The sequence below is a fragment of the Strigops habroptila genome, chromosome 6, assembly GCF_004027225.2.
Source record: "Strigops habroptila isolate Jane chromosome 6, bStrHab1.2.pri, whole genome shotgun sequence".
In the NCBI taxonomy this organism is placed as follows: domain Eukaryota; kingdom Metazoa; phylum Chordata; class Aves; order Psittaciformes; family Psittacidae; genus Strigops; species Strigops habroptila.
Window position 1 is genome coordinate 55,614,747 of NC_044282.2, and position 12,157 is coordinate 55,626,903.

Consider the following 12,157-nt stretch of genomic DNA (forward strand, 5'->3'; position numbering starts at 1 on the left):
AATAAGTGCTTGGAGCGATGTAGAGATGTTCCAGCTGCCCCAGCCATTGAGTCGGCTGCATTTGGAGCTCGGCTAAGGTGCCTCTATACAAACGCCCGTAGTATGGGGAACAAGCAAGAGGAATTAGAGATGTGTGCAAGGTTACGGGAATATGATGTCATTGGTATCACAGAAACATGGTGGGATGGCTCCTATGACTGGAATGTCGGAATGGAAGGTTACAGGCTGTTTAGAAAAGACAGGCCAGGCAGACGGGGAGGGGGCGTTGCTATCTATGTCAGTGATAGGCTAGAGAGTATGGAACTCTGTCTGGGGACGGGTGATGAGGTAACAGAGTGTTTGTGGGTCAGGATCAAAGGGAAAACAGCAACAGGGGACATTACGGTGGGGATCTGTTACAGGCCGCCTGATCAAGAGGACTCTGTGGATGAAGCGCTCTACAGACAGATAGGAGCAGCCTCACGCTCGCACGCCCTGGTCCTCATGGGGGACTTCAACCATCCTGACATCTGTTGGAGGGATGGTACGGCCCGGCACAAGCAATCCAGGAGGTTCCTCGATTGTGTGGAAGACAACTTCCTCTTTCAAGCAGTAGAGGAGCCGACGAGGAGAGGTGCCATGCTGGACCTTGTGCTCACCAACAGGGAGGGACTGGTTGGAAATGTAACGCTCCAGGGCAGCCTTGGCTCTAGTGATCATGAGATGGTTGAGTTTGAGATCCTCAGGACGGTGAGAAGAGTGTGCAGCAAGCTCACTGCCCTGGACTTCAAGAAAGCAGACTTTGGCCTCTTCAGGAACCTCCTTAGTAAGGTTTCATGGGATACAGTCCTAGAGGGCAGGGGGGCCCAAGACTGCTGGTCGGTATTCAAGGATCACCTGCTACGTGCTCAAGAGTGTTGCATCCCGACTAGAAGAAAGTGCAACAGGAGGGCCAGGAGACCTCCATGGATGGACAAGGAGCTGCTGAGGAAACTTAGAGGGGAAAAAAGAAGCTTATAGAAGGTGGAAGCAAGGACAGGCGGCCTGGGAAGAATACAGGAGCATTGCCCGAGAAGCTAGGGACCAGGTTAGGAAAGCTAAGGCCCAGCTAGAATTAAGTTTGGCAAGGGATGTAAAAGATAACAGGAAAGGATTCTATAGATACGTAGCAAATAAAAGACAGGCTAGGGACAATGTAGGCCCTCTCCAGAAGCTATCAGGAGAACTGGCTACCATGGATTTGGAGAAGGCTGAGGTTCTTAATGACTTCTTTGCCTCAGTCTTCACCAGCAAATGCTCTGACCACACAACCCAAGTCTTGGAAAGCAAATGCAGGGACTGTGAGAACGAAGACCTTAGGCCCACTGTAGGAGAGGATCAGGTTCGAGACCATCTTAAGAACCTGAACGTGCACAAGTCCATGGGACCTGATGAAATCCATCCACGGGTCCTGAAGGAGCTGGCGAATGAAGTTGCTAAGCCACTGTCCATCATATTCGAAAAATCCTGGCAGTCAGGTGAAGTTCCCGATGACTGGAAGAAGGGTAATATAACCCCCATTTTCAAGAAGGGGAAGGTGGAAGACCCGGGGAACTACAGACCAGTCAGTCTCACCTCTGTGCCTGGCAAAATCTTGGAACAGTTCCTCCTGGAAAACATGCTAAGGCACATGAAAAACAACGTGGTGGTTGGTGACAGCCAACATGGCTTCACTAAGGGGAAATCCTGCCTGACCAATTTGGTGGCCTTCTATGATGGAGCCACGGAACTGATGGACAGCGGCAGAGCAGTTGATGTCATCTACCTGGACTTGTGCAAAGCATTCGACACTGTCCCACATGACATCCTTGTCTCTAAATTGGAGAGACATCAATTTGATAGATGGACCACTCGGTGGATAAAAAACTGGCTCGATGGCCGCACGCAAAGAGTTGTAGTAAATGGCTCGATGTCCAGTTGGAAACCTGTAACGAGTGGTGTCCCTCAGGGATCGGTGTTGGGACCGGTCCTGTTCAACATCTTTGTCGGTGACATGGACAGTGGGATTGAGTGTGCCCTCAGCAAGTTTGCCGATGACACCAAGCTGTGTGGTTCGGTTGATACGCTGGAGGGAAGGGATGCCATCCAGAGGGACCTTGACACGCTTGTGAGGTGGGCCGATGCCAACCTTATGAAGTTTAACCAAGCCAAGTGCAAGGTCCTACACCTGGGTCGGGGCAACCCCAGGCACTGCTACAGGCTGGGCAGAGAAGAGATTCAGAGCAGCCCTGCAGAAAAGGACTTGGGGGTGTTGGTTGACGAGAAGCTTAACATGAGCTGGCAGTGTGCGCTTGCAGCCCAGAAAGCCAACCGTATCCTGGGCTGCATCAAAAGAAGCGTGACCAGCAGGTCGAAGGAGGTGATCCTGCCCCTCTACTCTGCTCTTGTGAGACCCCACTTGGAGTACTGCATACAGTTCTGGTGTCCTCAACATAAAAAGGACATGGAGCTGTTGGAGCGAGTCCAGAGGAGGGCCACGAGGATGATAAGAGGGCTGGAGCACCTCCCATATGAAGACAGGCTGAGAAAGTTGGGGCTGTTCAGCCTGGAGAAGAGAAGGCTGCGTGGTGACCTCATAGCAGCCTTCCAGTATCTGAAGGGGGTCTACAAGGATGCTGGGGAGGGACTCTTCCTTAGGGACTGTAGTAGTAGGACAAGGGGTAATGGGTTCAAACTTAAACAGAGGAAGTTTAGATTAGATATAAGGAAGAAGTTCTTTACCGTGAGGGTGGTGAAGCACTGGAATGGGTTGCCCAGGGAGGTTGTGGATGCTCCATCCCTGGCGGTGTTCAAGGCCAGGTTGGACAGAGCCTTGAGCCACATGGTTTAGGGCAAGGTGTCCCTGCCCATGGCAGGGGGGTTGGAACTAGATGATCTTAAGGTCCTTTCCACCCCTTACGATTCTATGATTCTATGATTCTATAACAGATGATTAGAGAAAGGCTTGAAAGGGTCAACTTCAAGTACGTGTTGATTACATATTCCTCTGAGTCAACACTGACCCAATGATAACATTTAGGCTTCCTTGTAGCAAGATTGGGACCTTCTGAGCACAGCGCCCAGGGCAAATGGATGCAAAAATTCCCATCAGAGGGGACAATTAATCACCTTCCCTCCAGTTTAAGTTGACGTCTGGTTGTAGATATCTCAATGTGATATGGTCTTAGGCATGGTCTGAGGAACACGCTCCCTTTTCCTGGATCTGATGGCTCACAGTTTTAGGCCAGAAGGGGACACTGATATTCTCTCCTTCCCCTGGTGCATGATGCATCCTCTCAGCTCAGATTGCTCTGGAGACTGTGTTAAGTGTGTTGACTAAATCTCTGTTAATTATAACATGAGTTTACACATGTCTGGCTGACAATACTTGCTTGTATGTGCCTATTTAGGTGTCTGAATCCAGAGCTGGATCTTTCCTCTGAAATGTTGAGGTAATTAAGAAAAGATAAGATCTCCCAAGATTTTTCTTTCTGTTTTTTATGAAACATGCTTGTGATTGCAGGCTTGTTGAAGACCTTTCTTTTAGTTCAGCACTCAAATTGGTATCAGTGAATTAAGTGCCTTGAGGCCAGCCAGATAGCATCTCTCAAATGTTGCTACTCTTCTGTGTCCCCAGTGACTGTCCAAACAGCCTTTGCTTGTGTCATAACCCTGCAGAATCACCTGAGCTGTGCACAGGACCGTGGGGGTATCTGGCAGCATCACTGCTCAGCAGGGAGTTTATGGACTAGATCTTCTGCTGGTGCAAAACATGAACAGCTCCCTTCATCCAACAGGAGCTAAGCTGAGGTTCACATCACCTGAAAAAACAGTCCTGATGGTGTTCAAAAACTTTCCTAGCATAACCATAAATTCGCTAGATTTTTGCATAATGTTTTCCATTTTCAAGGAGCTGAGGCATGGTCTCCCATGGTTTTGAGTTGATCACTCCTAATTTTAGGCCAGAAGGAGCATTAATGTTCTCTGCTTCTGGCATGTGAGGCAGGTTGTAGAGTAGTCATGAGTGATTCCCAGCAAAGACCTGAGAAATACTTCTACTTGTCCAGCCAGCGCCTGTAGTCGAGTAGCAAGAAAAAGACATTCCCAGGGTTACAGGGGCAAACTGCAGCTCCAGGGACCTGAAGTTGTTGTCTGCTGAATTTGGCCTTGTGCTGTTTTAATAAAAAACAGTAACATCCGTAGGTGCAGTAGATATTTCATAGCTGTATAAGGAACAACGGAAAGATGAGAGAGAAGAGAGAGCAAATAGCAGATGGCAAGAAGGTTGAAATGCTTTGTGGTGCTTATTCCAGTCTTAAATGAAAAGGATAATAGTAACAGGATATTTAATACAATCATAGCTAACGGTGCTAGGGAGCCTTCGTAAGGAAGAATCCAAAAGAAGAAGGCTGCTGATTGCCTAAATCACTTGAATATTCTTAAATCAGTGAGACTACATGAAATTCACCCTTGACTATAATGCTTAAAAGAGGTGGTGTGAAAAGCTGTTGTTTTATAAAAGCCTCTCCTGTCTTCTAGAGACACTGCAATGGTATGTACTCTCCAAATCCCTTGGTGAAAAACACTGCAATTATATGTACCATTAATGCCATCAGCAGCAAGCCCAAGTTGCAACTGCGTGTGGTCGTGCACACACACACACAGATACAGAGCCAGCTTTTCTGAGCTGTTTGAGCAAAGAGAAGAATAATAGTGAAAAGTGACATCGGTTTTGATATGTGACATTAACTTTCAAGCTGATGAAAGGGAGCAACATGTTCTAATTATTATTCCCCTTCAAAATAAGCCATGAGCTCAGACAAAAGAGGAGACAAAGGCGGAAGCGGGGGGGGGGATGCAGGAGAGAAACAGAATCACATTTTCTCACTTATCTAATCAAAGCAAGGTGGGTGAGTGAGAGGGAGAGCTTGCCGTGCTCAGGCAGCGGTGCTGCCCCATTTATTCTGGGAAAGGTGGGAGATGGAGGCAGTCCCTCCACTGGACCTGTGGGAGTTGTCCATCCCTGCTGGAGGGGAGCTCTCTTCCTCTACTTCAACTGAGTTTGGTATATTGTGGTGCCTGTCAAAGCCCTAATTCAGTGGCACAACTGTTTGTGCCTGTGTGTTGCACTGCTTTGTGTTACGGCTGCTTCCAGCACAGACCTGCCTTGGGAGCATCAGGAGCAGCTCTGGCTTGTCCCACTGCACCGAGGGGAAGTGCTGGCAATGCTATACACTTCCATATATTTTACAACTTTATTTAAACTGCCTTTTAGCAACTCATACTGCTTCCTTACCAGCCTGTAGTGGGGATTAACCTCCCCCGTGAGGATTGTCTGGCTTTTCCCCTGTACACCCACTATCCACGTTATTCCCATGTTCTAATGCCACATTTGCCTTGGCTCCCATGTAAGGTTAAACGCCTCCAACCTTCTTCAAAAAAGCACTTCCTGAAATCAAAGCTTTGCCACCCACTGCCATATGTCCACTGCTTCCTCTCCTACAAGGTACCATTTAATGACATTAAGATATCTGCAGCCAAGTGCCTGACATTTCTGACTCTGGGGAAGGGAAGCAGCCATTTTACCTCCTAGAAAGTGCCTTAGGAATGGATTTCAGCAAGTGAAAAGAGAGGAGTGTCTTTTCAGGTTTGGAGGCTGTTGAAATGATCTCAAGCCTAGTCGTCCCTGTGCCATGCCAGAGGTAATAGCAAGGAGCCACGGACTCCGTGCTCACCTGGGTTGGTTGGTTTTTTTTCAGAAGAGGAGTGCTGACACTTCCGCCAGGTGGGGGATGCACTGCCTTTTGCATCCCCCAAACAACATTTTTGCCCCCAAACAACTGCAGGGTGGCCAGGCCTCAGCTCTACAGACTGTATTTAAAATTGCCAGTCCTGGTGCCAGGAGGGCTAGTGAGCAGGAGACCCTAGTCATCTCCCTGCTGCCATGACCCTGCAGGCACACATGGAGTTCGGCTCCCTACAGATAGTTACACCCTCACTTTGGCTGAGCTCACACCAGGATGACATGGCTCTCCAGCAGGAGAGGAGTCCTGTTAGGAGGAGAAATCCTCTGTTTTCCTCCTAAATGTAGCCTGCTTCTTTAGTTGGGGTGGGGAAGGGGGAAGCCCTGGAAGCGGTCCCATGTGTCACTGCATCCTCACCTGCCTGGCCAACCCATTAGCTGGCTCAGGCTGCATCCCTGCCCTCCCATCTCGCTGTGCCCCTGCCCCATTCCCATCGCTGCTCCTGCTGTGACTTAGCTCTCACACACTGCAGGGACAGGCACAACTGCTGAAAAAGAAAGCAAACGCCAAGTAGCTTCTGGAAGGCTGGAGGCATCTGCAGGCCAGCAGATGCTGCTGGCGCCCAGCGTTCCTCAGGACCAGTCACATGGACCTCAGGAATATTTATTTGCATCCTGGCCTCAGTCCCAGTTGGGATATTTGGATGCTGCCTCTACATGAATATTTATTACAACAGATGATTATCTTTCCTTGCTGCGCACCCTTAGTTTGCATCCTGTTTGTGTGCATTGCTTTTCAAGAACCATGTTTTCCTATTACTGTGCTCTTGTGCTGTGTTGTGATATAACCAATTACATATAAAAAGAAGAATCTGGGGATGGGCTCTTGGTTTTTTGATTGCAGTTTTCTCTCTTGGGGTTTTGTTCTCCTTTAAGCCGTGTTCAGTGACAGACAACTTCATTTGCTTGGGTGTCCTTTGCCCTCCGAGGTTTAATGTATTTATTTAGAAGATGAAACTTACTGTCAGTATTTGTATAGCACCCTCTGGAGTCTGACTTCCCCAAAAGCTAGAACTACATGATTTGTTTCACCAACAAATAAACCATATTAATTAAAAGATTTTCAGCAAATTGGCTGATAACTATTCAGTCTCTGCCACAGCAGTTGTTGAAATCCACGCTATTTACCGGCATTTGTTTCACATTTATAATGCCAGAAAAGACTTGTTTGGGGTTTTTTTTTACAGTGCAACAACCATGCTCACATTTCAAGGTTAATTTGGAAAACTCGGAAGCTTACTCCGTGTCTCCAGTGCAGAAAGTGTTACATTCAGCCTGAGTCGAGAATGGACTTTTATTTCAAAAATCCCTCCATATGGTGCCATATAACAAGAGTTTCCACCTTTTGAAGGTTATTTTCAGTCTCCTGGGACCAAAACTAGCCTGGGTTAGGGAACACTGAGGGCTGCGTTGTCTCTGTCCCACCCGATCTCTAGGCAGGGTTTGTATGCAGCATCCATGACAAGTGTCTTTCCAGGCTGGGTGACAGGGGCCGGTTTGCCGGGAAGGAGGCGGAGATGCTGAGCAGCTGAACTGTGGCACAAAGGCTGTAGTGTGTTATTATTTTTCCCCCATCACAGTATGCTGCGGAGTTGCTGGCAGTGGTGCGCCTCCCCTTCATCCATCCCAGCTATCTGCTAAATGTTGTTGACAACGAGGAGTTGATAAAGTCTTCAGAGGCTTGCCGGGATCTAGTGAATGAAGCCAAACGTTACCACATGCTGCCGCATGCCCGACAAGAGATGCAGACACCAAGGACCCGGCCCAGGCTCTCTGCAGGTAAAGCAAAACTTCCGCAATGACACCAGCTCCCTGGTACGATGGTTCCTGGCCATAGCTAGGACATGTCCTGGACAGGGCACGGAGCATGGCTCCTTCCCTTGGCTCCTGCTCAGAGCCTGGTGATATTTCAAGTTCGATTTTCCATTTCTACTATGCTGGAGCATTTAGGAGCCTTTCCCAGTAGTCAGATGTGGGTGTTTAGATGTACAGTCCTGAAACAAGATTTAAAAGGAGCCTAATTTGTAGGAATTATTATCTTTGGTAGACCATGACATTCCACTGTTGTCCTGAAAGTGAGCCCCTCGCCCTCTGTGCCTCAGTTTCTCTAGCTGCAAAAATAGGTGTACAGTTGGCTTCCTTGCCATTCAGCCTCTTCTTGGGAGGATCTGACTAATATTCTTAAAACAACTTCACTTTCATAGCCGTGTGTAAATATATTATTCTCATATAGTGAGTCTTACAGCACCAGTCCAGGCTATTTGCTTCTTCCAAAACAAATGGGTCACTCATGATATATTCCCTTTTGAAGACTCAGCAGCAATGGAGAACCGTGTCCCTTCAAGAAGTTTCTCACCTAAGGAACACATGCATTTTCCTTTTTGGAAAAATACATGTGAAAAACCCAAGCACTTCAAACTAGCCAGCAGAGCCCATATCACAGTAATGTAAGAATCATAGAATAGTTAGGGTTGGAAAGGACCTTAAGATTATCTAGTTCCAATCCTCCTGCCATGGGCAGGGACGCCTCACAGAATCTTGGACCATGTTGCCCAAGATTCTCCCCTACCTGGCCTTAAGAAATGTCCTAAATATTTGCTGAACAGAGAGTGGTGCAAGTATCATGTAGGAAAACTACATACAAGAAGGAGTCAGATGGAACAGGTGAATTGTTTTAACATTCTGCCAGTACTTCTGCCTCCCATAAGTACAATCACAAAGCCAGGCAAAACTTTCTGTCACTGCCACTGATGCTAATGTGGCACGGAGATGGCATATCAAACCACGGCATTTGCAGCTTCTGGAGACTGCCTCATCAGGGCACCTTTCAGAAGGATGAAGTGTAGAGGACTTTCAATAACAATCTACCCTAAAAAGTCTTTCACTGAAGACAACGACTAATGGTGTGATGTTTGAAGGGATTTTGAAAAGTGCTTATTTTATGTATATAAAATTGAAGGTGTAATACGATCCATTTCCAGAAGCTTGTTGATGAGGGAAAAGTGATTCTCTCGGGGTAAGAGAGGGTGATTATAGTTTTTTAGGTCAGAGTCTAATTATATAGAATCATGTTATTTTGCGTATCAACGGCATTCATGTAGGCACAAAGGATCTCTAAACACCCTTTGTGGACTCACTGCAGCATGTCACATGCCCTCTCGAGGTCATTGATTATAATCAAGTTATGTCTTGCACAGGTGATTAGATTTTCTGGTATGGCGCAAAAATAATGATCTCTTGTTACTGAGAAATATTTATTTAAAACTGTACAGCACTTTAACTTAATAACTTTTAGGAGAGTAACCTTGCTTGAATGACACAAATATATTTTGTGAAAATGCTAATGAAGAATGACGATAATCCATTACTCTGCAGATGCATTTCTCTCCACTGCAGCTCCTCATCTCTCTTGCTGGCAATCTCACTCCCATGCTTCTGATCCCCCCACCTGTGCACACTTGTCTCTAGGCTGGGCACCGTAACCCACCACAGCAATGGGTCCAGCCATGAGCACAGCTCCCAAAATGGTGATTCCTTCCAGTGCCTGGCCTCATGGTCCTGCTTCTGAGCCTGCCTCTCCTGGCAACAAGTTGCACTGGGGTGTACAATCACTGCAGAAAGATTTTTAACACTTCTGCTGCATGCTAAATCCAAAATAACCCACAGAAGTTTGCTGGTGGTGTTGGAGCCACAAAATGTCCCAGAGTTAAACTGTGACCGTCACTGTGGGGATGAATCTGGAGTAACATTCAGATGAGACTTGACTCAGCTCTGGCTGTGAAGTGGGAATAAAAACTCTGAGATGTGGATTGCAAAAGTTTTGTTCAGAGAATTTGACTTGCTATACAGCCTGTGTGTTATGGAATCAGCTGGGGGAGCTGTTCAAGCTGTTCTCAGTTAATAGCTATATTAGGACAGAGGCTATCTCTGTCACATTTACTAGCACCTAGTACACTAAGACCCTGGTCCGTGGCATGAGCACATATTGCCTACATCTGGGAAAAGAGAGGAAAGAAAACACAAAAAAACCCAACACCAGAAAATGACATGTTAATAGAGTACATGAAGAAAGAAGATCAGGAAGAAGAACCATAACCATAGCCTAACCCTCCTCCAGACATTATCTTTTAGAGTAGGAACACCTTTGTCAGGTTAAAGTGCAAGCATGCTTTTCCTGGATAATGACCAAGCTCCCAAGCTATCACAATCCTTGACAAAATTCCTGTTTTTTTCAGTGGAACAGGAATTTGCTGCCTCACTCAAAGACTGTTCAAGTCAAAGGACATATTTACATGGAACTGCCTTTTCATTTCTTTCCCCTTAAATTTTGCCCAGATGGCACACTCCCTCCCAAGTTCTACCAGGCATGTTCCTAGTGTCGTTCCTCACCCACCACTCTCCCCCACAAACACACTCTCTTTTTTCTCACTCTTCTTTATTTCACTGCACGGTCTAAACCAGAGTTATATACGAAACATTAAAATTACCCTGACTGACGAGTATTTTTTATAAACTCCTACCTCATTGAGAGATGACACTTTATATTGGTTTTTGTCTTACTTGAATCCTAGGTGTAGCCGAGGTAATAGTCTTAGTTGGGGGTCGTCAGATGATTGGCATGAATCAGCGTGCTTTAACAGCAGTCACTTGCTTAAATCCTCAAAACAACAAGTGGTACCCGTTGGCCAGCCTGCCCTTCTACGATCGAGAGTTTTTCAGTGTGGTCAGCGCCGGGGACAACATCTATCTCTCAGGTAAGCAGCAGATTTCATAGAAACAGAATCACAGAATGGTTTGGTTTGGAAGGAACCTTAAAGCTCATCTAGTTCCAACCCCCCTGCCATGGGCAAGGACACCTTGCACTAGACCAGGTTGCTCAAAGCCCCGTCCAACCTGGCCTTGAACACTGCCAGGGATGGGGCAGCCACAGCTTCTCTTGGCAACCTGTGCCAGTGTCTTGTCACCCTCACTGTAATAAATTTCTTCCTTACGTCCAATCTAAATCTCCTCTCTTTCAGTTTAAAACTGTTACCTCTTGTCCTTTCATTACAGCCTTTATAAGACCCCTTCAAGTACTGACAGGCCACAGTAAGGTTTCCCTGGAGCCTTCTCTTCTCCAGGCTGAACAACCCCAACTCTCTCAGCCTGTCTCCATAGCAGAGGTGCTCCAGCCCTCTGAGCATCTTTGTGGCCTCCTCTGGACTTGCTCCGAGATCTCCATGTCCTTCTGTTGGGGCCCCAGAGCTGGATGCAGTACTCTGGCTGGGGTCTCACAAGAGAAGAGTAGAGGGTCAGAATCACCTCTCTTGAACTGCTGGCCATGCTCCTTTTAATGCAGCCCAGGACACAGCTGGCTTTCTGTGCTGCAAGCTCACATTGCCAGTTCATTTCCAATCCACAAGTATCCTCCAGTCCTTCTCTGCAGGGCTGCTCTCAATTCCTTCATCCCCAGATTTACTAGGCTGGGAGAAAGGTTTCCTCCTTACAACATAGGCAGTAGAGAGAAAGAAGGACATGCCAGAGTTGTACCCAGCTGCTCCTGGGGATGGGGGGGGAGGAAAACAAGTGGAAGGGAGGTTGGGAGAGAGGGATTTCCCTGCTTTTATCATTATCCATTTCACTGTGACATTAATGTTGTCTCAGAGCAGTCAACAGCAATATTTTGCAGTTGCAACATGAAGAAAATAGGTCTGACAACCATCAAGCATGCAAAGAGGTTTCACTGCCATAGAAACACAATTTAAAATACTGTCTGTAGTTGAGTCTAAATGGTGGGTTATGGAATTTGAGACAGACAGGCTGAACTGCTGAATATGTGACCTACACTTAACGGTATTTGCTTAAAGAAGCATTCACGTTTTGCACTTCTTGTTGAGACCTCTCTTTTGACAGTAGTCACTAGCCCTGTAATCTTCTTAGTTTCCATGAAACTGAGACCATGCTTCTTAAAAGGCTTTAACTCCCCAAGTAGCTGTCTATGCTGCGCCCGTAGCATCATGGTGTCTGGGTTTTTGCAGTCTGGTGGTACCTCTGCTTGGCTGGAGGGGGAAAAGCAATTCCCACCAGGCGATGCAAGGATGCTCTGATGGCAGCTGAGGGAAGGTCTAATGATAGAAGAGGAGGCTGGGCAGGGAGGTGCGGATGTGTGTGATCCAAGGATGCAGTTGGGAGCGCAGACGCAGGAGGCAGTACCAGTAAGGGGTTACAGCTGTTGCCTTTCCCTTGCCGAGTTCCCTCACTGCATTTTCTGCAGTAAATTGCTGCCTGTGGTGTTAAATTCCATCAGTACTGCATAGAGGCCCTAAGGATTTATTGGGACTTATTTCTTGACAGTTTTTTTGCCCATGCTTGTTTTGT

The 12,157-nt window shown here is 47.0% G+C and overlaps 1 protein-coding gene across 5 annotated transcripts in view; it reads left to right on the top strand.

The window, feature by feature from the left end:
* Positions 1 to 12,157, top strand: part of KLHL29 (kelch like family member 29) — a 410,258-nt gene that overhangs the window by 363,739 nt on the left and 34,362 nt on the right. For all 5 annotated transcript variants that reach the window (XM_030490107.2, XM_032920018.1, XM_030490109.1 and 2 more), the window contains 2 exons: positions 7,381 to 7,579; positions 10,372 to 10,554. In XM_030490107.2, the coding sequence (XP_030345967.2) occupies positions 7,381 to 7,579; positions 10,372 to 10,554 (382 nt within the window). The remainder of the gene's footprint in view (positions 1 to 7,380; positions 7,580 to 10,371; positions 10,555 to 12,157) is intronic.